The sequence below is a fragment of the Acartia tonsa genome, chromosome 1 (assembly GCF_053477335.1).
Source record: "Acartia tonsa isolate MP-2025a chromosome 1, ASM5347733v1, whole genome shotgun sequence".
Classification (NCBI taxonomy): domain Eukaryota; kingdom Metazoa; phylum Arthropoda; class Copepoda; order Calanoida; family Acartiidae; genus Acartia; species Acartia tonsa.
Window position 1 is genome coordinate 43,381,021 of NC_137260.1, and position 26,420 is coordinate 43,407,440.

Genomic DNA, 26,420 nt, shown 5'->3' on the forward strand with positions numbered 1-26,420 from the left:
ATGATAAACCAGGGATTTAGATATAGGTAAGTTGAAGATAAATTGATAGTTGTTTCACTAAGAAAGAAATACATAATAGTCATTTTTCGCATCGCTTTGCCAGAGCCAGAGGGCCAAAGGCCCAGGTTAACTAAACTGGTATTAATCTTATTATATATATTTTGATATATGTGGAAAATTGTCTGTAATACGATGCCTTACATAAATTTCCAGTGGCTGAGAACTGGTTGTAATCCAGCGGATATTAATCGGTTTCGAAGCCATACTGGAAATAAATTTTTAAAGCCTTTATGGGGTGATAAATTTATCTTTGATTGACCTATCCCCCTTTCCCTGAAGTAGAGGGTGGGCCGGCCATAGGGGATGTTCTTTTTATGTTTCCGGTGTCATAGTGAGATTTTTATCACGGCGCATAGGGATAGGGTTTCCAAAGAATAAATAAACTTTTGTAAACATCAAAAACAACAGTTAAACGATTGAAATACATTCTATAAAAAAAAGTTCAGTACATACAGTGAAATGATGCGTTTTATCACAATAATAAATAAGATTGACTAAAAAAATATTGTTTGTTGTTGATTTATCTTCCACGCCTGCATCTTTTTCTTAATTTTAAGACTTTGTCCAGACGATCCTTTGCTAAAATAAAAAAAAAACATGTATCTTTGAATTAAATCTATTTATTTTTATAATTGGTTTAATTAAGATTATTATAAATTCCATTTCCTATCCCTCTCTAATCATAAACCTCTTTAATTTTTACATGTTCTGCTTTGTAGGCTGAGAGGAAATTAAATTTTCAAAAAAATCATTTGTTGTCTAATTTTTGCAATATTTTTATTGCCTTGCCATTAAATGTCTCATAATTTTGTTTGGCATTGTTTTACGGAGAAATAGCAAAAAAACTACACCTATCTTTGAATTACACCTTATTAAGACACAGCCTTATTTGGATCTTAAGTGAAATCAGTCAGATACACAAACATCCAACTATTAAAGCATATTTGTAAATTACTCAAGTAAAGATTCTTAACCCCCCACAGACGCGAAAGCAAGCGTCACTGCTCGCACAGATCCCGCGGCCACCACCATCACAAGGACCACTATCACCATGGGCGGCGGGAGCCGGTGCGTCGGTCGGCGCCAAGCCTTCTCGACATCGCCGCCAAATTTGTCGCCAAAACCCTGCCCTTCCAGCGGATAGAGGAGCGGTATCCGCGGATACCCGAGCCCGTGCAGGAGCGGCTGGTCTTCTGGGCCTTTCCGCGGGACGAACGTGATATCCGGATGTATTCCTCGCCCTGCGGCAGCCTGGCCAATCCGCTGGAGTACCAGAACTCGCCGTTCTGCCAGGGGCTGCGTCTCCTCGAGCAGGGCGCCGTCGCTAACGTGCTTCAAGTTGGTAAGTACAATTTGTTTTAATAGAGGCTCAACAATTACCTTATAACTCTTTGGAGTTATATCTGTTTGAGGGGGCTTGGGTGAAGTCTTACTCCCTTCTTGCGTTAATTATAGGCAGATATAGTCTCTAAATAAATGAATAAAATCATTCTTTTCTTATATTAGTTTTTGTTAGTATACACGTAAACCAATAAGTTTTTATTTCTGCTCTCAAAGTAAAAACTCTATTTTAGAGATAAAAAGATTGAGGTTTCTATAATAGGTCAAATAGTTTAAGATTGATATAATGAGCAAGTTATTTTATACTAGTGGCTACACCCGCTAGACTATTAACGGGGAAGGGGTTTGATTTTCTTATGTGAGTTAAATAAAGCTTCTATAAAAAGGACAGAAAGACATACAGACATACTTCGTACCCCCTTTTTAATTTCATAATTTATTGAAAAAAGTACACTTTTTAGAGCAATAGTTTTTAACAATGCTAAATTAATATAGGCATATCTAGCAGGGAACTAAAGGGATAAGCCAATGACCGATAAAGTAATGTACATCCCCAAATGATGATACACAAAATTACCCCTTATGTAGATTAGAATTAGTAGTTGAAACGTTTCTACACTCTATTTCACGAATCAACCAATCAAAATTAAATATAGGTATAGTCCCCAAAGTTATTTAGCCAACGAATAAGAAAATGTTTGGGGACCAGTGTAATAAAACAGCCCAATGTCCCTCTCTCCTGCAAATCTAGTAATATATTATAAACAATATCACACATCAATAGTCCTAAATATGGTTTGACAGAAACATATAATCATTGGTTACCATTAATAATATCAAAATTACGTGTTTAAATTATAGGACAATTATATCCATAAGTAGCGCTGGATAAAAAATAACAATAAATCATAATACAGCAGTAACACAATTGCATACATAGTTTTAACTCTAGCAAAGCTGTTGTAATTAAGGGTGTGTGTCTGTGTGAGCAAGTCTTTACAGAATTATTAGAGTATTTTTAAGTATGAGAACCAGTCATTCTTATCATTTGCTGATACGTACCTACGTACGGACATACTCAATTTATAGAGCAGTTGCGCTACTTACAAAAAAAAAGCTAACGGTACTTGAAGGTTTAGTGTGTGTTGTAGTGTTGGTTTATATGCAAATAATTAAATAAAACATCCCGCATGTAATCATTTAGTATTGAAAAGAAATTTTTGAAACCCATTTCTTGTTGAATCTAGGATTTATGACGTTTATTTTTGCAGTTGTATAGGATGTATTTATAGGCTTTGCATTTTTAAGTAGCCGTTTATCCATGTTTTAATTAATTTCCAGCCTTAAAATGGTTAATGTTATATTTTTTTTTTCATGAAAAATCCAGGATCGTGTGTTGAAAATATTTGTGATTGTGTCCACAACTAGTTATTTGGTTGATGAAACTTAATTATCAATCAAATTATTATTATGTGTGTGCTCTCTATGCGGTGGCTTTGCTTTGGTGTTTTTATAAGCAAATCTTCTGTACATTTAGGGTCTGTTAGAATTGTCCTATTGATTCCAATCCCTCCACAGGGATTACTGTATTGGTTAGTCATAACTTAGAATTCCTTTCAATTCATATTTCCAGCTATAGTGATTAATTAATCTTCGCTTATATGGATGTCTTCATACTTGTTTAAACTTTGCTTGTTTTATATTTATGCGGTTTCAATGTTTTATTTGTGTTTTGATTCGGTTTTATTTCGTGTAGGTATATTTTTTGAACCCAAAATCCGTTTTATTTATTATACGAGGAAGTAAAGTTTTTCATAGCAGCATAAAGTACTTTTAAAATGCAAGGACATTTTTTATCTGCAATTAATCTAGGTATGTTTCATAATGTAGAATATAACAAATGGGGGAGATAGGACTGTTAATGACACTAGTAAATTAACGTTTTCTTATTCACTTACTTGACTTTGGGTACTTTCGATAGATTCCTCGGTTGAATTATGTCTTTTACTTCAGCTTTAATACATGTTATTCTTAGGTATATTTCCCCATCCAAAAAGAAGGTCTTATTGGGAGGGAAAGATAAGAAAGAATGCCAAAAAAGCTTTCTGTTTTCTATCCCTTTGAATATTTTCAAAGTCTGTTTTAGAAACATTACAAGAATGTTCTTTTTGTAACTCTTCCTGTAGATAATGTAAAGTTACAATCTTAGTTTTAAAACATCTTTTACCTAATTTTCAATTTAATTTTATTTATTCTGTCAAACCAAGAAATAATGTGTCGACTTCTTAAAGTCAATAAAAGTCTTAATTTCAGACATTTACATGTTCATTTGATTGCTATTCACGTCGACATATTGTCCAACATTAAACATATTTTTGTCTATGCATACCATACAAATGGATGTAGAGTATACATGGATATTATGACAGGGGGGAAATTGTCGTCAGTTTAGCTTGCTAATATGGAACTCATTTATTGGTCAGTTCGTTCATCCACTTAAAGGGGAGAGGATAAGGTAAAGAAGGTGAAAGGGGAATATCGTTTGGCCCGCTGCGTGTTTCACTTAATTAGAGAACATGAAAATCTGGTGTAATAATATATCCATTACCATACATTTATAGCACAAATGTTCTGCAGGGAAAAGACACCAGTAGGGAAATAATTTGGTATCGTATGTGTATGAAATATGTGTAGAGCAAATAGTACAATATACACATTATATACCCCTTTAGCATAGTCTCTAAAACTCATTTATTATATGTGTACAGCATATTTATTAGAATTAAAAAGATTATTGAGAAAACTGCTTATTTTGTACACTAAACGTCTTTTCTAAATGAAAAATGCATGGAATACACTACACAAAATCCTCTAAAATTGAATTTTTATGAAAAGTACAATTATTATACCGTACAAATCTTGTTGCTTTCATTTTTCGTCCATAGTAAGCTTAGACTATAGAGAGCCAACACTATAAAATAGAGAGAAAATGAGAGAAAGGCAAAGTGGGCAGAAAATTAGATTTTAACAAAGGGTGGCTATGCCAGGGACATAGGGGGAGGCATACTTATTATTGATATCAATGGGTACCCAAAGTTTGATTATATCATTTTTCGGCTAAAAACTTTGAGTTCTCTATTTCAATATTGGTTTATACAAACTGGCAGTGTACAAACTTTTTCATTAATTTACATAGTTTTTAATCTACAAAAGTCAATTTTGTGTATCGTAATGGGGTGTACATCAATTTATCGTCCATTATCTTATCACTAGTTCCTAGATATATCTCATTTTTGGGGGAGAAAGTATTCTTTTTTTTGTTTTTACATTTCCTTTTTTCTTGCTACTCATCATAGAGCATAAGTACTAGGGATGGGAATCCGTCGAATTTTTGGGCCGGATTCGGATTCCGGATTCTGAAGGAATCCGTCAAAAAAAGTGACGGATTCTTGCGGATTCCGGATTCTTATTTTTGGCGGATTCCGGATTCGGATTCCGGATTCTAGCAGAATTTTAAAAGGCCGTCCGTCACAGAGGGATAGCTTTTTTCGTTAATTTATCACTATGTTACTTGGTTGAAGCCTTGATTTGTTTAAAGTGTTGACTTCCAGCATAACTAAAACATTTACATCACATTAGTAATTATTAAAATTTGTTATGTAGAAATTTTTTTTTTATCTTTGCCTTCAAACAGAGGGAGTTGTAAGAAAAAAGACGGTAATTTTAGCCTACCAATTTAGAATCCGGAATCCGCTATAAAAAACGGATTCCGGATCCGGATTCGGATTCCAAAATTGGCCGAAAATTGGGCGGATTCCGGATTCCGGATTCGGATTCCGGATCCGGATTCCCATCACTAATAAGTACACACAGATATTATATAGGATAATATACACACACAATTTGTGTGTGTTTGTGTGTGTGTGTGTGTATGATGGTAAGGAGGTGTACGTGATAGGATTACTGATTATTAGTTTGGACTCGTTGTACAATGAAAATCAGTTCCAGAACCAATCTATTCCTATAGTAAAACAGCTCAAAATCAAGCTACTCTGTTCAGAAACTGCACAGTAACATCACAAATAAGAAAACTTTAGAAATAATCATGAAAGCCACCATTTATATTTGTGATTAAAGTTTAAAGGAAGATCGTTTTGGTATGGGGAAATTATGATTAGTTTTAGATGCGTTTTTCAGTATAATTTTCACTATAATAATCTTTTCATATTCCAACAGCTATCAAAAACAGCATTTTTATTCCTATGGGATATTTGAATTATCCTATTATATAAAACAACAATGTTTTTTTGTCTGTAGGTTTAGATTTCCAGATCTACAGATCCTTTATAGTTCTCGAAATCAGGAAAGCTTTAAATATTCCCGGGATAGTTTGAATTGAGTATTGAGATGATTTTAGGCTTTTTTTCCTGACCATCCATTCACCTTCGTATTATAAGATCACAGCCTAAATGCTGGGGGCACAGCTGTTAGTTATACAATAAAGCAACATATTTTTTCCTAATTATGATTTTAATTTTTTAGATATTCACTATTAAGACTACTCTAAGCTCTTTTTTGTTATTTTTATTAATTATAGAACATTATACATAAAGCTATGAAATCGCATTAATTCAGTATTAGAAATGATATTGATCTTATTTTAGATTAATTTATTGATGTTATGAATTAAAAATAAATCTAGTAATCGAGTTCAAATAAAATATTTTATTCCCCCAACTCTAGATATCTCGAATATGCCTATGATTTAATCAGGAAGGGAGGGGGCATTGGACTGTAAATTATACTGGTACCCAAAGTTTTATGACAATGATACTTTGGTTACTTTTATTGAATTTAAATTGGTTGGTTCTAAGCTAAAAGTGTAAAAAATTATTAACCTATGAGTTTAATCTACAGAAGGGGTAATTTTGGTTATTGTCATCGTAGATGTACATTTATCTTTCATATTGTCTTATCCCTTTAGATCCCTGGATTGTATATAGAATCTCCTATAGTAAGTATTTATTTATTAGTTGCACCTCAAGTTCCCCCCCTCCCTCTTGCTCAATCTTTAATTCATGACAATTTCCCTTCCCCATCTATATAAAATCAAAATTGGGACACACACCACCCCTCCCTTTTTAAGCTCAAACATGTGTATTTATGTATATTCAACTAAAAGAAAATTATTCAGAAAAATATTTTTTTTTTAAATTATACGTCGATTGGAAAATGGTTTATTATGATTTAAACTTTGCTGGTTTTTTTTTTATATTTTTTTTTGTGTTGCACGTCCTTGTTTACGTTAGGATATATATTTAAAGGGGTAGTTTCAAGAAAGGCATTTGGACTTTATTTAGTGAACCGCATATTTTTTCCTGGTTAATTGGTTAAACTACATCTATATGGTATATATTTGAAAGAATTTCAATTTTCTACCACGTAGTTTTTAAAATATTAAGACTTGAAAATCGTCTTTTTAAATTGCATATATCACAAAAAGACGATTTTCAAGTCGTGATATTTTCAAAACTACGTGGTAGAAAATTGAAATTCCTTCAAATATATGCCATATAAATATAGTTTAACCCATTAACTAGCAAAAAATATGCGGTTCACTAAATTAAGTTCAAATGCCTTTCGTGAAACTACCTCTTTAGTTTTTCGTCCCTTTCGGATTTAATTTTGATTCCCCCCGGCCCTTGCAGGGGCACAATTTTCCTTTTCTACTTAAATGAACAAGTTTATCTCCCCCCCCCCTTTCTCTTACACCCTTATGTTCATGGACAGAGAAAGGTTTACAAGAATAATTTACTTATTGCCATTAAAAAACATTGAAACATAAAAAAACATAAAAAACATTTATTCAGTGACAGATTACGCTCCGTCTTACGAAGCAGTACATACAATAGTACACCAAGCTACTGCTTAGTACCAGGTGTACTTTACAATTTTTCATAATATTTATAAAATTTAATTTGCATGACTAACACTAGATGTTTAGTGTGGCACTGAGTAGGCTTCCCTAAAAATAGGAATATGCGCATCCGAGATGTTTGCATTGCCTGTTTTAGTATAAGTTATGTTATGTAGGGACAGGCTCATAAATAGGCGCAATTCATCATCATGCACAGTGAAAATTACCAAACAAGAGTCATTTTCATTATTTATTGAAAATAATCTAATTTAGGACGAACAATTTGAATCTAATGAAGTTTTTGTTTTATAGTATGCATTTCTCCATTAGGGTTTGTATTATACTCATTTTATCATTCTGTCAATTTTCCCCACCCCCAACTCTTGTCAATTAACCACCCTTTATTCCCCCTACCCCTCTTCTCTTTCTCTGCCAATTTGTGCCCATTGACACCTCCGTCATCTCTCCGAGAGGTAAGGGGGGAAGTGGGATAATAGGGGGTGGGGGTTGTGTCTTCTCCGCCCTTTAAATAATTGAGAATATGGTGCCCCGGAGACAAGTTAAATCCCCCCCCCACCGTTAACTGTCCCATAGGTATATGTGTATAGTGAAATTGAGAGGTAAGCGGAGCTTTGAGGAGATAGATCTCCCCTCCCACCCTTATTCTTCTTCCCTTAATTTTGCCCTCTAACGGAGAATTGAACTTCCTTTTCCTATTTTATCTTTGTTCGGGAATAAAGGGGTAAGACAATGAAAACAATTTTAACTTAGAAAGTTAATAGGTATTTCAAATATGTTCTTTTTAAAAAGAGGATCTTTTCTATAATTACGGTCGGTTCGTCCGTTACGGATGGCTCTTATCGATTATGATTGTTCTATCGATTACAAACCTGGCATAATAAATCCTGTATATTTAGGTAGAAAGCGTATAAACATTATAATCGTTAACAGAATGTCCATATACACCATTTCTGAAATAAAATCCGTGATTTTCATATCCATTATTTCCCTTTCCCTCTTTCTATCATCTTATTCTTTCCCTCTGTCTCTTTTTCCCTTTGTAAGAAACTTTTTAATTTGATTATGTTTGAATAGGTCGTAATCACTGCAAATATATTTCTGCTTGCCTAACTTACAACATTGTTAATAGAGTTGCTACTCTATGATTAGGGTCAGTCTGCGTGTTAATCCGTACTTCCGTCTATCTATCAATATCTATTAGACTGGTAGTCACGGGATTCCTCCCCACGGGATTCCTCCCACTGGATTCCTCCCAACGGGATCCCTCCCACGGTATTCCTCCCACACGGGACTCCTCCCACACGGGATTCCTCCCAACCGGGATCCCTCCCACGGGATTCCTCCCAAACGGGATACCTCCCACGGTATTCCTCCCACACGGGATCCCTCCCACGGGATTCCTCCCAAACGGGATACCTCCCACGGTATTCCTCCCACACGGGATCCCTCCCACGGAATTCCTCCCACACGGGATCCCTCCCACGGGATTCCTCCCAAACGGGATACCTCCCACGGTATTCCTCCCACACGGGATCCCTCCCACGGAATTCCTCCCACACGGGATACCTCCCACGGTATTCCTCCCACACGGGATCCCTCCCACGGTATTCCTCCCACACGGGATCCCTCCCACGGGATTCCTTCCAAACGGGATACCTCCCACGGTATTCCTCCCACACGGGATCCCTCCCACGGAATTCCTCCCACACGGGATACCTCCCACGGTATTCCTCCCACACGGGATACCTCCCACGGGATTCCTCCCACACGGGATACCTCCCACGGAATTTTTTCCAATTTTCAATTTTTCAGGGTGGGATGTCCTTCCACACCCCCGTACAAAAAAATTTGAAAAATTTTTTTTTTTCATTTTAAAATTTTCGGGGAGGTGGGGGTGACCTTCCACACCCCCCCAAAAATTTTTTTTCCAATTTTTTTTTTCATTTTAAGATTTTTGGGGGTGGGATAACCTTCCACACCCCCCTAAAAATATTTTTTTTTCCAATTTTTTTTTTTTCATTTTAAAATTTTCGGGGGTGGGGGTGACATTCACACCCCCCAAAAAAATTTTTTTTCAAATTTTTTTTTTCATTTAAAGATTTCTGGGGGTGGGATAACCTTCCACAACCCCCTAAAAAAAATTTTTTTCAAATTTTTTTTTTCATTTTCAATTTTGTTGGGGGTGGGGTGACCTCCAACACCCCCAAAAAAAATTTTATTCAATTTTTTTTTTTTTTTTTTAATTTTTGGGGGTGGGGTGACCTTCCACACAGGATTCCTCCCAAACAGGATACCTCCCACGGTATTCCTCCCACATGGGTTCCCTCCCATGTTATTCCTCCCACAAGGGACTCCTTCTATAGATGTTTCAATTTTTTCCCATTTTCTATTTTTCAGGGTGGGGTGACCTTCCACACCCCCGTAAAAAAAAAATTTTTTTTTTTCATTTTCAAATTTTTGGGGTTGAGGTGACCTCCCACACCTCCTTAAAAATTTTTTTTCAAATTTTTTTTTTTATTTTAAGATTTTAGGGTGTGAGATGACCTTCCACACCCCTCTAAAAAAAAATTTTCAATTTTTTTTTTTTTTCCATTTTCAATTTTGTTGAGGGTGGGGTAGCCTCCTACACCCCCAAACAAAATTTTATTTAAATTTTTTTTTCTTTTCATTTTTAAATTTTCGGGGTTGGGGTGACCTTCCACACCCCCCTAAAAATTTCTTTTTCTGTTATTTTCAAATTTTTGGGGTTGAAGTGACCTCCCGCACTTCCTTAAAAAATTTTTTTCAATTTTTTATTTTTTTTATTTTCGGGGTAAAGTGACCTTCCACACCACCCTAAAAATTATTTTTTCAAATTTTTTTTTCTTTTCTGGATTTAAAATTTTTTGGGGTAGGGTGACCTCCAACACCCCCTTAACTTTTTTTTTTCAAATAATAAAAAAAAATTTTAAATGGCAAAAAATATGAAAATTGAAAAATTTTTCAGGGGAATGTGGGAGGTTACCCCATCCCCCTGAAAAGTTTAAAATTTAAAATGGAGGAAAAAAAAATTTTTAGGGGGTTGTGGAAGGTCAGCCTACCCCAAAAAATTTTAAAATGAAAAAAAAATTTGAAAAAAAAAATTTTTTTTGGGGGTGTGGGAGGTCACCCCACCCTCAACAAAATTGAAAATAAAAAAAAAAAATTTGAAAAAAAAATTTATGGAGGTGTGGGAGGTCACCCCAACCCCAAAAATTTAAAAATGAAAGAACAAAATTTTTAGGGGGATGTGGAATGTCACCCCACCCCCAAAAATTTAAAAATAATCAAAAAAATTGAATAAAAATTTTTTTGGGGGTGTTGGAGGTCACCCCACCCTCAACAAAATTGAAAATGGAAAAAAAAAATTAAAAAAAAAAATTTTTTAGGGGGGTGTGGAAGGTTATCCACCCCCAAAAATCTTAAAATGAACAAAAAAAATTTGAGAAAAAATTTTTTGGGGGGTGTGGAAGGTCACCCCCCCCCCCCGAAATTTTAAAATGAAAAAAAAAAATTTAAAAAAATTTTTTTTAGGGGGGTGTGGAAGGTTATCCCACCCCCAAAAATCTTTCAATGAAAAAAAAAATGTCAAAAAAAATTTTTTTTGGGGGGTGTGGAAGGTCACCCCCCCCCCCGAAATCTTAAAATAAAAAAAAAAAATTTAAAAAAAAATTTTTTTTAGGGGGGTGTGGAAGGTTATCCCACCCCCAAAAATCTTAAAATGAAAAAAAAAATGTGAAAAAAAATTTTTTGGGGGGGTGTGGAAGGTCACCCCCCCCCAAAAAATTTTAAAATGAAAAAAAAAAATTTGAAAATTTTTTTTACAGGGGTGTGGAAGGACACCCCACCCTGAAAAATTGAAAATTGGAAAAAATTGAACATTTGTAGGAGGAGTTCCGTGTGGGAGGAATACCATGGGAGGGAACCCGTGTGGGAGAAATACTGTGGGAGGTATCCTGTTTGGGAGGAATCCTGTGGGAGGGATCCCATGTGGGAGGAATTCCGTGGGAGGTATCCCGTGTTGGAGGAATCCTGTGGGAGGTATCCCGTGTGGGAGGAATACTGTGGGAGGTATCCTGAGTTGTAGGAATTCAGTGGGAGGGATCCCGTGTGGGAGGAATACCGTGGGAGGTATCCCGTTTGGGAGGAATCCCGTGGGAGGTATCCCGTGTGGGAGGAATTCCGTGGGAGGTATCCCGTGTGGGAGGAATCCCGTGGGAGGGATCCCGTGTGGGAGGAATACCGTGGGAGGTATCCCGAGTGGGAGGAATTCCGTGGGAGGGATCCCGTGTGGGAGGAATACCGTGGGAGGTATCCCGTTTGGGAGGAATCTTGTGGGAGGGATCCCGTGTGGGAGGAATCCCGTGGGAGGTATCCCGTGTGGGAGGAATTCCGTGTGGGAGGTATCCCGTTTGGGAGGAATCCCGTGGGAGGAATTCAGTGGGAGGAATCCCGTGTGGGAGGAATCCCGATGGAACCATTAGACTATTTAAAGCAGGGATAAGACAATGGAAAATAGATAGATATTCCCAATCATGACAAACTAAATTATCCCTTCTTTAGATTGAAGTCATTGGATGAAATGTTTAAAACAAGATTTTAAAAAGTTCCCAAAGTTTTATGTTAAAAATGAAAGAATGTTTTTTTAAGTAGTACATTGCTTTAATTCTGTGCAAAACACCTTATGGAAATATGTATTTTAAAAATTTTTTATTTTATTTTTTATTAAAAGCGAAGCACTGAAACGGTGGGACAAACGGACATTAACACTTATATAGTGTCAGAACTGAATAATCAGAATATAAATGTATAAGAATCGGAGCAAAATTGTAAGTAAATTTGTTGACGGACCTACCCTAATTATAGAAAAGCGTCGCTTTTAAAAATAAAAAAAACCAGCAACAATTGCCCCTAAGCCTTGGATATGATAGTTAAAGTTAATCACAGGTAAAAGCAAAAATAATAAATGCCTTTACCCAGCCTTACTTTACTTGAGTATGCTTGTCAAATATTTGGGGGAGGGAGGGGGGTAGGGGTTTGGATTTTAATGGGGTAATAATATGGTTTTATAACGGGTTTGTTAAGGGGTGAGATAACCGTATTGGTTGATTTAACTATCACTATCAGTTACGCATAGTATAATGTTTATAGAATATTTTTAAATCATGATAAAGTTTTGTTTTTATGTTTTGCTTGGAAAGTTATGATTTGTCTATCTATCTACTCCCTTCCCCCCCTCTGCTAGCTTTAAATAGGGATACACATTATTACTTCTTGGTAGATTGAAATTTCTGGTATTAACAGATCTGTTAATACAGATAACTACCTCCCCTCTTTTTCATTAACCTTTTCGTCTGCTAGCAAATTGTTTTCAGCTAGTTGCCTGTGTTAATATTTCCGTTATAATTGGTTGATTTTCAAAGACCCAATTGAGAGTCGGCACAAGGTCCTTGCGATAAAGATATAGAGTTATATAACCCTTTGTCAAAACGCAAATAAATACAGATATGTCAACATTATACCTCCAAATTCAACTTTATTTCTAAATATATTTATCTTTTTAAATAATTTGTTTTTCAGTATAATTTTCTGTTTTCATTTCTAGTTGACTTTAGAATAATATTTATATTTTCTTTGTTTATTATTCAATACTTAACTTGGGGCCTAATAACATAAATTTTGTCCTATATTTCGATGATTTAAGTAGCGCAACTACTCTATAGAATTATTTTGGTATGTACGTTATTACCTTTGCTTTAATAAATACTTCGCTACAGTGCAGAGGCGTGTATAGGGTTTCGTTGAGAGGTTTTGAAGCATTATGTATGTGCAACCATTTCCTAATTTAGGGGGGGGGGGGGCACCTATTTATAACACCTTCCGCACGCTTATGCGTATTGGATTTAATTATCGCAGGTTTTATTTTAAACATGGCTTTGATTTTATTTAAGTTAAAATATTATTGTTTAATGCAATCTATGCAGTAGGTATTAAAAATAAATTTTGTTTTCAAGTATCAATTAGAAAGACAAAATTAAACTTTTAATATTGATTTTATAAATATATTAAAACAATATTTTTTTGCGGAATTTTGATTACAAAAATTTACCATACTCAACACATAGCTGAGTTTCAGAGCTGAAAATATAATTCCAAGTATCTTCTAGAGAGAGAAGATATACCTGGAATTTGCTGGTGCCCGGGTCTGCCAGCCTGCCTGCTTCCATCCAGATACACGTCCTGCCAGTATTTCAGTTTGTCATCAAATATTTATTTCTACTTATTTCAAGGATTCTAATTTCAAAGGAAAAAAATAAGGGATTAATTATAAACCTTTCATGGACCTATGAGAAGCTTCACTGTAAAGTAGAACCATATCGGTTCAGCGGTTAGCGAGATTTTAAGCTACACACAGACAAACATCCTGACATCCTGTTTCTTAAATATAAGGATAAAAAATCAAGTGATTAATTCAGTTTTGAAAGTAAATATGAATTAATATGCCAGTTTTCTGTCGGGTATAAAAAGCTAGTTCATATCCATAAATATCTCTAAACTGGCAGCCGAAAGTACCATTTCTTTTTGTGTGGGGAGTTTTGGGACCCTTTTTATATTTGTCATGCCAATGTAATTTGTATTTTAAACAGCGCAGCGCCAAAAATCAACTTTCTATTTATAAATCCCCCCGTTTCGACGACGCTAAAAAAAAGTTTAAGTTGTGTCTTTTATTATAGTGTTTGCAGGAATAAAGGGATAGGACAGTGGATGAATAATTGATCCCCCACTAGGTTTTATGTCAAATTTTTGTCTTCTGTGGTTTGTAAGGGAAACTTAAGGGAAGTAGATAAAATAAACCTCCATTGTTCCACCCCTCCTCCCTGACTTATTTGGCATGGATGTGTTAAAAATTCGGAGCCGCTTTCATTGTTTTTTTTTTCTGTATGGCGTTCTAGGATTTATATTATATTTAGGGGTGTACAACAAAGTATTAAACAATAAAAGTAGAGAAAGGCATTTATGAAAATATGAAGAAAAAAAACTTATTAAAAGTCGTACTTTTTCGCCCTAAAAGAGTAAAATCTTCTTTTATTTTGATCCAGCTTATATGTATATTATTTTACATATTTAAATCTTTATATGTCTATTTTTAAATATTTTTGTTGAAGTTCTACACCCCTTCCTACTGATAAAGACAGATACTCTACACAGAATTCTATCTTTTAAGTATGTATGATGTACTTTTAGAGAAGGAATTTTTAGGAAAGTATCATTTTCTATTAGTATAGTTTTATTGCACTGCTAAATTAAAGATGAAAAAAAAAAATACTTTACTATTTTGTAGCTTTTACTTCATATTGGTTATTTATTTAAAGAAAGAATATACTGCCCCTAACTTTCTATATAATAATGGCTTAGCACCTAGAGACTCTGTATTCGTAGGGGGGAAAATGAGGCAGAAAAATAGCCTAAAACCAACCCGGGAGCAATATGAAGCTTCCCTACAATAAAGAACTCAAGTAGTCCCGTGGTTAGCGAGATCTTTTCAAACAGACAAATAAAACCTGCCTTATTTTATGGTGTTTTTGAAATTTACTGACAGAAAAGTTGCCGACAATGAAACATTTATTCTTTGTTTGATTTTCTATCTAATGCTATTAACTTTTAACATGATATTTCTCGATAAAGCTAACCTATCAAAATGGCACTAATACTATTTACATTTTTGTGTCGTTATTTGTAAAGTACAAAATTTTTCTTAATAAGGATAAGTTGTATCTATAAAATTATTAAATATTAAAGTACTTCACTTTCCTTAATATTTTAAGATTAACGTGGCAAGATTGCAATATTATTGAACTTTTCACAAACATTAAATTGTATGATTTAATTTAAAAAGGTTCCTGAAATTGTATAAATGTACATGAGATTTGTACTTACAATCGAGCACCAACCTATTGACCTTTTCACATCCTATTCCAGTGAACTATCCATTACTGCCTGCCTGCCAGCAGCTGGGAGCTCAGTTGACCTGAACACTTTTTAGAAACCAACCTACAGGGATCTAAAGGGATAAGGCAAGGGCTGATAATTTTATGTACATCCCCAAGAATGATACACAAAATTACTCTTTCTTTGGATTACAATTAGTGGTTAAAACGTTTGGACACTCCACTAACCAAAATTCAATAAAAGTCTTCAAAGTTTTTAAGCCAATGAATAATAAAACGGTATTATAAAACTTTGATATATATAATTTAATATTATAATAAACATCCCAATGTCCTCTCCCTCCCTGGATCTCAGTTGACCTGAACAGTTTTGAGAAACCAACCTCTCACATATTCCCAGTATCAATTAGAATACATTTTCCAGCGAGAGCTAAGAGGAGGGGTGAACCATACAATGGAATCGAAAAATAGTTTCTAGAACTGTTATAGTACCCGAAATCACAATATATACATGGTGTTATTATTCTAATTTTGTACTGTGATTTAACAATGGCTGGTTATTTATAGAAACGGCCTTAATCTGCTTCCTATAATAGACTTGATATAAAGGCATCCTAGCATGAACTAGTCGTGATATGGGGCTGAGGTCTTGGAATTGATGGAGCAACCTGGTGTATAATAGAATATAAGGGGTTCAGGTCCAGTGATGATGTACCATGAATTCAATTATAAAGTCCACTCTAATTAACCTTTTCTTTTGGGATCTTAGCTACTCTTTAACTCACATTGACCGCATGTTTGTGCAACTACTGAGAAAATATTTTTTTTGTGACGATTCCCAAAACTCTTTCCGTCTGACTGTCCAACCATAACTCTCTGTAAATATGTATAGGTATATTTTTTTTTTATTTCTTGTAAAAATATAACCTTATGATTGTAAAGATGTATCCTTTTTTTTTTTTTTTAAGGATTCTGTAATAAGAATATGGCATTTATACGATCATTATATCCCTATAAAAATATATTAGACACTTGTTTCATAATGACCAACATATAAGGTATTTGTAGCAACTTTGCTACTACAAAAAATTCATTGAGAAAAAAGCTTAAGTTTTTAATTGGTTTTAAGAACACGAACTTTGCTCAAATGTGACGATTTTTTGTCCTTTAATTTTGTATGTTGAAATAATCTACCAATCATTTCCTTTTTTTGCCTAATTAATTGCCTTCTTTTTACCTTATTTGTACTCATAGTAGAATATAAACTAATGAATTATTATTATTTTCAGGTAAGCTTATTTTGATCAAGATTTTCATTTTCCAGAGCTGTATTTCTATGGACTGTGTATTCAATGTATTCATATATATTTGGTTCAATTCCTATATTAAACGTGATAGTTGCATGAAGTGCATTTCAGAAAACTGATTTCAAGCATAAGTTACAAGTTTACCATCAAACATATATAATTTTGTATCCTAATATATAAAGTAGTAAGCGTTTTTTGTCTGTCCCGAAGGATCTCGCTAACCGCTAAATCGATATGGTTCTCCTTTACAATAAAGCTTCTTATAGGTCCTGGGAAGGTTTTAAACTATTTTTGGGGAGGGTATCTTCACCCCCCTCCTCCCTCCAAAATAGTTTTTACTCTTTTGAAACTCAAATTTAAAATGGGATGATGTCGACTTTTCCCCCTCCACCCCTAAGTGCCCCTAGAGGATTCTAGGGGCGTAACCGCTAGTTACAATAAATAACAAACAACTAGACATTACTAAATTATTCGTCCTGCTGTTTTTGCGAAAATAAGCTAGCTAAGTATGTGAATTGCAAATAGCACGCGAATACGATTTTTAAGTCTTGATATTTTTTAAAGTACATGGTAAAAAAAATTTAAATTCTTTCAAATATATGCTGTATAAATGTAGTCTAAACCATTTAACAGCAAATAATATGCAGTTCACTAAATTCAAGTTTAAATGCATTTCGTGCTACTACCCCTTTCCATACAAGGCCCATGTTAAAAAATCAGTATAAAAATGATCTTGATTTAATACTTATCACAGGGGAGAACTATTACATACTATCTTTCCCGGCTTATATTTTGGTTTCTAAAAAGCTCTAAGTAAAGCCAAAAATACATCTTTTGGTATGTTAAGTTATAATATGAAAATAGGCATTTAAAAAAATAATATATAGTTTATAAAAAAAGCATAATGGCTGTTTGTTTTGGGAATGAGTAAATGATTATTTTATGCTTTTCAGTGTGTGTGTGTTCGTGTGTAGCATGTGTGTTGGGTTTGTGTGTGTGGACGGGTGGGTGGTGGTGATTTTGTGTGTGTATGTACACAAAATGTTTGTGTTTATTTTGTGTATCTTTAAGCGTACATTGTCATACTATGCCTTGCCAACACAAAAATATCATTTTAAACCCAGGGTTAAGCACTTAAATGTTGTAAAATATGTTATAAAGTATTATGTTATTGGACATTTTATAGGAAGGACCCACATCCATATACCGTCCATTGTTTTGTCCATAATTTCATCCAATTCTGAAGCTCTAATAATAATTTATACAGAAAATCAACAAGTTTTGACAATAAATATATTATGTTTATAATCAAGCGTTTTCTAAATAGTATTTTATATAATATTTGGCATAAATTGCAGATATTATCATAAAATATCTATGCCTATTTTCTTAGAAGTTTAGTAAAAAAATCAATGATTTTTACCTATGATATTTTGTATAGTATTTGGCATAGGGGTTCTCTGGTTTATTGCATAATTATTCAATTAATTTAGGATACTTTGCACTTACAAGGGGAGGGATAAGTTATGAAAATAATGGAACAGGCTAACAAAGTTATGCATCAGAATGGCTGGAAGGGTGATAATAGCTTCAATTTAATTTATACTATTTCAGCTTTCGGGCGAGATATTAACTGAACCATTTTTACCTTAATTTTTAATCGACTACAAGCTAGATTATTTTATCTAACAATAATTTCATGTCCACTTTTTTTTAACACCACAAAAATATAGGTACATTTTTTATTGTAAATAGTTAACTGTTTTTCTTTACATTTTGGTAAGATGGTTATTACTCCTAGTCAAAATTTTACTATTTGTTTATTATATAAAGTTTTCTATTCCTTTTTACATAAACACAACCATATAAAGGATTTAAAAGAGTTAGTTTAGATACATATACAGCAAATAAATGTACTTTAAATTAGCCATACTTATGAAAACAAAGTATAAAAAGATTGTATGATGAATTATTTTGGCATATATCTTGCAATATTCTGTTCTTAATCATCCTATTCTTTTTGCTTGGATAACTTTAATATGCTTGTCCTCATTTATACTTGTGGCGTCGCCCCTAGAGGCCTGAAGATTCACATAGAATTGTTTTAGGCTATTTTATTTTTAGATTTGAGACTTTGAGTGGTTTTAGGCTATTTTTCTGTCCATTCCCACTCTTTCGAAATAGAGCCCCTAGGACTAGGTGCTAGGGTGCAGCTGCTAGTCAATTTATTATTAAAGAAAAAGTATAAACATAAACATAGTTTTAAAGAAGAATCTTAAATCTAGCGTCCACTTTGGTTGTACTCCAGGCAGCCTTGGGCACAAAGTTCTGATAATGATTACATCTAATTTAGGTACTAGCATCTAGCCCCGATACTTAAACTCAGGCCCATGTTAGTTGTCTTTTGCAGGCGTTGGGACATTTTTAATTCCAATTTATCAGAATAAAAATCCGCCAATAACAAATAACAGTTATATATTTTTAAGTATATTAGAATTTTTTATTGAATACTAGTTGCTTCGCTCTTTATCCTTTAGGGGAATTCGAAGTATAACAGAAAAGTAGCCTGAAACCATTCAAGTTTTTCTTTTTAATGGTCTATGTCCTTGTGTTTTTGCTAGAAGGGCAATGTTTATTCAAATTAAGTTTAGCTTGTCCCCCCCCAATTTTTTCCATAAAACCATTAATTTAGGCCTCAAATCCGTTAAGATTTCGCCAACAACTAAAGAGATTTCATTCTTAATTTTATGGGAATCTTCATATTAATTCCTGGTAGGCTTTTGTATTCATGAATTCTGGAATTGTTTTGGCTATTTTTCTGCACTTATCCCCTACCTTCGAATACAGAGCAACTCCCTAGATGCTAGTGACGAAGTAACCTAACCTGATATTTATAGTTATTAATGGCTTGACCTAAAAAAAATTTCAAATATGTATCAATGAAAAATGTACTATAAGTATAGATGTATAATCCAGACAACTACATTGCCTAAGTGATAGAGACCCTTTCGTCTGATAGAAAATTACTGTGTTCATATTTCCGACATAGAGAACCAATACAAAATCGGGACAGGGCTCCCGCGGGCAGTTATATATAGCTCATGTCCCCTCTATTGTTTTACTTTAATATATCAATATTTTTAATGAAAACCTAAGGAAAATAGATGGTAGGTGAAAGAAAGAGAGAGAAATGGTTGGATTTTGCATTGAAGAATCAATATTATATCAATATTATATCAATATTATATCAATATTGATTACCGTTGCAAAATTTATATTTCACCCAATAACTCTTATCCTTCAATTGGGGCGCTTGTAACCCCCCACCCTTCCTTGTATTAATGGTAAATGTTATTTAAATAAACAAACTCTATGACTGTGCTTAGTTGAGTTTAGGTTAGGTTTACTTTAGTTTATGCGAGCCCATCGTGGGTTTTTTGAAAGTGAAGAGGGGGGGGGGGGTATTTTTTCTTTGCTGGCATGATATGGGATTCTACAATAGATTCTTATGGTTTTATACTATTTTATCAGAGTTTGCAGTTTTTATAAATAAATTCTAATTAAGCTTTCTAGCATATTTTTTTTAGTGAAGATACTCTTCACGTCCCCTTTGACAAGTGCCAGTGAAAAACATAATTTATTTAGAACTCTAAAACCCTTATTACCAACTTCTTAATCCGTTTGAAAATTTAAGTTTTATCTTTTAGTGAGTAGTATGTACTATAATTATACTTTGGATTTTTTTCAGGGTTCTAAAGGGATAAGACAATAGCCGTTAAATTGATGTACATCCCCTATGATTTGATTATATACAAAATTACTACTTCTGTAGTGTAAAATTGGTGGTTGAAACGTTTAAACATTCAACTTAATTAACCAACTGAAACAAATTTATTATAGGTCCACAAAGTTGTTAAGCCAACGAATAAGAAAATGTTATTATAAAACTTTAGGGACTAGGAACATCCTATTGTCCCCCTCTCTCTCTATGATTTTTTAAACTTTGGAACTAAACTGGAATGATTTTTTCAATGTTTAATTTTCAATACTAGAATAATGTTATGATAAGGTATCCTTTTTAAGTAGGCAATCTAGCTCAATAATTGAGCAGTCATCGGGCAAATTGGATTTTTATGATAAAAATATATACGTGTATTAGAAGAACCATGTGGAAAGGGTTGGCAAAATATAAAAATATATAAATTTTTGTTTTTTAAGTGCTGTAACTCTTTTTTCCAGTATGGCCTCGAAACCGATAAATATCCACTGCATTATAACCGGCTCTAAAAAATATGTATAGCATCGTATTATAGACAATGACAATTAAAATAAAAAAATCCTAAAGTTGAAACCAGTTTTAATCTTATAATTTTTTATTTTAATATCCGGGAAAAGCTGTATATAGTACGATGCGATAAATAACCTTTCCTAGCCGAGAGCCGAGATTAATAGTACTTGTTTCGTTTCAAAACTGGCACTACCCCCCCCCCCCCTACCACCACTGTTGTATATCTGCAATATTTTTTGTTTTTATTTATGCCTTTATCCCTGACATATGAAATACATTACACCTGATACGATGGAACCTGTAGCTAAAAAAAGGGAGGATAGGGAATATTTAATGAAATATATACCTGTATCTATTAGCATCAGGGATACAGGGATATGGCATTTGATAATATTATCTTCTCAAGAAATTATTATTAGATTTCTGTTTAATTGGTGGAAGAATAGATGTAGAAAATACGTTGATATTTATGACAGGGGAAAAATTGTCAATTTCGTTTGCTATTTTCCCTGTTATTTATTTGTCAATTTGTTAATCCAGTAGGAGGGAAGGGGATGGGATAAGAAGAGGGTGGAGTGGAGAGATCGTTATTTATCCAGCTACAAGTTTTATCTTGCTAATCTGGTGTAAGATCCAAGTAAAAAATAATCCATTAGTGGAAGAAAGGGATGTAGTTGGATTTGAATGCCATTGTCTTTTCCCTCCCTGATTTATGTATATATTCATGATGATTTAAAATAGGACAGATAAAAAGGGTTGGATAGGTATAATATATTGAAATAAAAAGGGGTAATGCATGCAGCTAAGAGCAGGTGTTTTCTATGATTATACTATGCTATACACCAGTTCTATCTCATTTCCCTCATTTAGACCGGTTTCTAACTTGATCTATAACCTCAATAACCGTAGAATTTCAGTGTAAATCAGCTCAACCTTGCACAGTGACTAATTAACTTAAAAAACTATGTTTACCAGGGAGGGATGGAACATTGGACTGTAAATTACACTGGTACCCAACATTTTATAACTGTAATATTTATCGTCAGCTGAATAACTTTAGGTACTTTATTGTAAATTGGTTGGTTCATTTAGTTGAGTGAAATGGTATATAATTTTTGGGAATGTATATTGATTTGTCATCTCCATTGTCTTATCATGTTTACTTGTTTAAGCATGTTGAGAGGAGTGCCTTAACAGATAACTTGTTGTATGTATTTGTTAATTTCAACAAAATACTAATGAGTTTTTTTATGCACTTTTGCCAAAGTACATATTTATCAACTGAAAATTTTTTAAATGAAAGCATTAAACCACCTAAAAACACTTTAAAATTTCCCCTAAAAAGTAAGATATTATGAGTCAGAATAACTTTATGTAATAGATTGAAATTGAAGATACAACAAATAAGCCTTAAAGTAAATAATCTGGATGGCATAGTTGGATGGAAGATATCCAAACTTATGACAATACAAGTTATTTTGTTTTGGCTTGAGATAATGTTGTTGTTTGTCCTTGTTTGTAGCGCAGCCACTCTATATTTTAGTTTGTTTGTCTGTACGTTTGTCTTGGTTTGTCCTTTAATTTATGTGTCTATAGTACTATCTACCTTTTTTTCTCTACAAAGTACATCCCTCTTTAGTATTGCTTAATTTCTGTATTACAGTTTATCGTTTTTTTCTTTCTAAAATGTTCTTTTTTATATTTACATTTTATCTGTTTCTTGATGCTGCGACATTTATGGATATAATGGTCCTTGCTTGTATTGAATCCAGATATAATATAAGTGTTTGGATCCAACTTTCAACTCAAATGGTTGGAGATACAATCCTAGCAGATATACACAGGGTGTCCCAAAAAGATACAAGTATTTTCAAATATATTTTGGGTCAACCTTTTTTAACCATTTTTGATGTACATTGTACACTGTATTTTTTGACAAAATTTTAGAAATAGGATTTTTTATCACAAAAGTTTTAGGACACCTTGCCTTAAATTCGGAGGACACCCTGTGTTGGAACTTAACTCTGTATGCCATCATTAGTTTGGCAAGTGGAAAACATAAACACCAAAGGAAGCTCAGAATTCTGTATACACAGTGCCCACATACCCCCCCCCCCCCCCCCTCCATAATTTTCAGGGATTAAAGGAGTGATGTTAAATATTTTTTGGAAGAAAATTTATTCCCAATGTAAAGGTTACAAAGACATGTTTAAAAATAAATTATCCAAAATATAATAACTTAGAACTCATTCCCTTACTCCTGGTGTCAGCCTGTTTTTGAATAGAAGAAGAAGCAGCATAACTATTATTCTAGTTTTCATAACTTTAAATCAGAATAAACTCAAGGCTTATTTTACACGAAGATTTTCTGTAGATTTAGGGTTGTCGTACGTTCCTACATTGTAGCTGGCATTTTTATTATAGAAGGATCCTTCCTGTAGATTTGAACTTTTTACGAACTATAAGAGTTTTTAAAACAGATGATTTTACAAATCTTAATTGATTTAATGGCGAATAAACTACAAAAATTAGACAAGCTCCTCCATAATTCTTTGCTTAAATCAACATTTTTTTGTGTATTTGTGCTATTTGATGTTTTTATGCTTGTTATTCAAAGAGAGTATAGTCGGAAACTTATGGTGTTTTATTATATCCGCAAAAATTTCATAAATGCCAAAAGTTATATATTTGCCAATAGCCAATGAAATGAATGCGATATATTGAAGTAAAAGAGATGTTTTGTAGCTGTAGTAATAATTGTGGTAACACTTGCTGATGTGATAGTACAGCAGACTTATTCAAGATCATACTTCTTTCCTTCACAATTCAAAACTTTCCCAAGGTTTTCATACTTAAATCTTATAAAATAAACAAACCAAAGTATTGTAGTGATGAATATTTATTAAGGTTAACATAAGATATAACTTAAGGTATAAGACAATGGATGATTTGATGTAAACCCCCAATTATGAATAACAAAATTACCCAAAAGTTTGGACCCTGTAATTTAAGTTTGTACAACCCAATCATGAATTAATAGTAAAGACATTATATGAGAGATCATTTGTATAAAAAATTGGCGACCATTTTCTTATCTAATTTTCCCTCCCTCCCTGAGTTAACCAAGACAATTGTTCTTTGTTATAGTAGGGAGGGAGGTGACATTAGACTGTAAATAACACTAGTACCCAAAGTTTTATAACCAACCTATCTTATTCGTTGACTCAAATCTTTGGATACTTTATTTGAATTTTGATTGACTGTTTCTAAACATATAGTGTCCAACATTTTTAACTAATAATTTAAGGGGTAATTTAGTTTATTATTCTAGGGGATGTACATTAATTCTTCGTGTAATGTCTTTTCCCTGATGATCCCTGGTGAGTTTTGGGATGATAAAGTAATGTTACCATATTTCAACTCTGTAACAAATAGGATCAGATAAACTTTAAACGCTCTTCTTGTTTTTCTGGCCTACCCACATAGCACTCTAAAAAAAACAATAATAATTTTCAGAAAAGGATTTGTTAAGGGAAATTTTAGAGTGACTGCACATTTTACAAAAGTTTTTAGACTTGAATGTAAGGCTGCTTGCATAGTGTTTAAAAGTCTTAGGAATCACTATTTCTGAAATCATGGTGATAGGACAACTACACCTCGTAAAAATTTATGTATAATGTCCTAGAAATCGTCATGCCTTAAATGGACATACTTCCTTTCTGGTAATAATTAAATTATAGAGTTGTTACGCTTTCTCGTACCTAACTTGTTTAGGAATCACTTTCAGTGGCTGCGATGCAAATGGTTAGTTATGAATGTAACAATCTAATCCAAATCTACCCTTATGCTCTGTAAAGGTATATAGTAGCTTTGGTGTCCAATATCTATGTACATAATATTCATATACAAATCACGAGTTTGATGGATATGTAAAACAAAGGTTTCTAAATTTGTTCAGGAGAATCAGTAGTATAGAATTATTTTTTTCCATAAAAGACGTTGGAGACATAGAACTGTAAATTCCACTGGTACTCAAACTTTTTCAACCATGTTATCTTATTCGTTGGATAAAAACCTTAGTTACTTTTATAAAATCTTGATTGGTTGGCTTAAACTTAAACAAAGATTTGTTAATCATCATTGAGAAAGTACATAAATTTATTGTCCATTGTCTTGTCTCTTAAGATTCCTAGGATTATTAAATCCAATATAAATAACATTTATTTTTTGTACTTCAGTTCTTTCTTTCACCTTATAGAATATTTAATCTATTGTAGTATGCCTTAATCCCTGACAACACATACATGCATATGGTGCATTATTTGCCAAATGTACCACTTTTCTGCACTACCTCTCCGATTTTGTTAATACTCTATATTTTGGTCCGTTGGGTCATTCAAGGATGCTGGATGGCCAAAAAAAAGTTTCAGAGTCCCTGGATGTCTAGATATCTAGCTATCTATGAAGGTAGGTAACAAAAATGTAAAAAACACCCATTTTTTCACAATTTTAAAAATTAATTTTTTCATCAATCTTACATCCAATCTATACATTTTATACACCAAAATGATCGTTTATTCATGTAAAAAGCGCACATAAAGCTATTTTGGCCAAAACTCTAATTTTATAGGGTGTCCAACAAAAAGTGTATTTTGGATATCTAGTGTAATACCCAAAATACCTGTCCGAAAAAAATCATTTTTTTTTGCTTAAATCCTGTGTTTTATCTGTGTGCATATGTGGTTTATAACGGTTCGGACCACCCGGGACTATAAGGTTGTCAAATTTCACTTTGGGACACCCTGTAAATGTGATTTTTGCGTCTGTAGAGCTAAAACTTGGTTCAAATTGGCTATTTTTTTCAAATTACTCTAATATGTGTCTTAGTATGTTTGGCCATAGTGTTTTCTGACCAGATCAATATTTTCATATTTTTTGGACACCCTGTATTTTCAAAAAAAGAGAAAAATTTTTTTTGTTTTTTTTTAAATTTCTTTTCTATTTTTAAGTTACTTAAAACTGTCATATAGATACAGATTTTGACTAATAACAATAATATTTGCCTATTTTACAATTTTTTACACTTTTGGGACACCCTGTGCATGTTTTTGAAAAATGATGGTTTTTGCCCATTTTTTGGGGGAAGGAGTCGTTTTAGGGCCATAGACTATTTCTTCATTTTTGTAGAACTTTTCAAGACACATCATTTGTTATCTATGCAAAAACCGCAAAAACCGAACAGTTTTGCCGTTATTCAGCGCCAAAGGCAGAATTTTTTACGTTTTTTGCCGTTCCCGAGGTTCTAATGGGCATTTGTGGTAAGAAGACCTTGATTTATCAAGATAACTTTGAAATACTTTTATTTAGGCATTTTAATTTACTAAATTTCATGTGAAGTAAATTTTTTTGTATATCCAACTGAATTTTGTCAAAAGGAATTTCAAATGCACATGATTTATGTTTCTTTTATCACTTATGTTATAGCAATTATTTATGTTATATTCACTTCATTTTCTTGT

General features: G+C 33.3%; 1 protein-coding gene across 1 annotated transcript in view; it reads left to right on the forward strand.

Annotated features, from left to right (window-relative positions):
• The window catches only part of Dora (zinc finger SWIM domain-containing dorado), a 104,736-nt gene continuing 78,316 nt past the window's right edge, over positions 1–26,420 (forward strand). Inside the window, exons 1-2 of the mRNA XM_080171175.1 lie at positions 1–26; positions 1,026–1,402. Of these exons, the coding sequence (XP_080027301.1) occupies positions 1–26; positions 1,026–1,402 (403 nt within the window). The remainder of the gene's footprint in view (positions 27–1,025; positions 1,403–26,420) is intronic.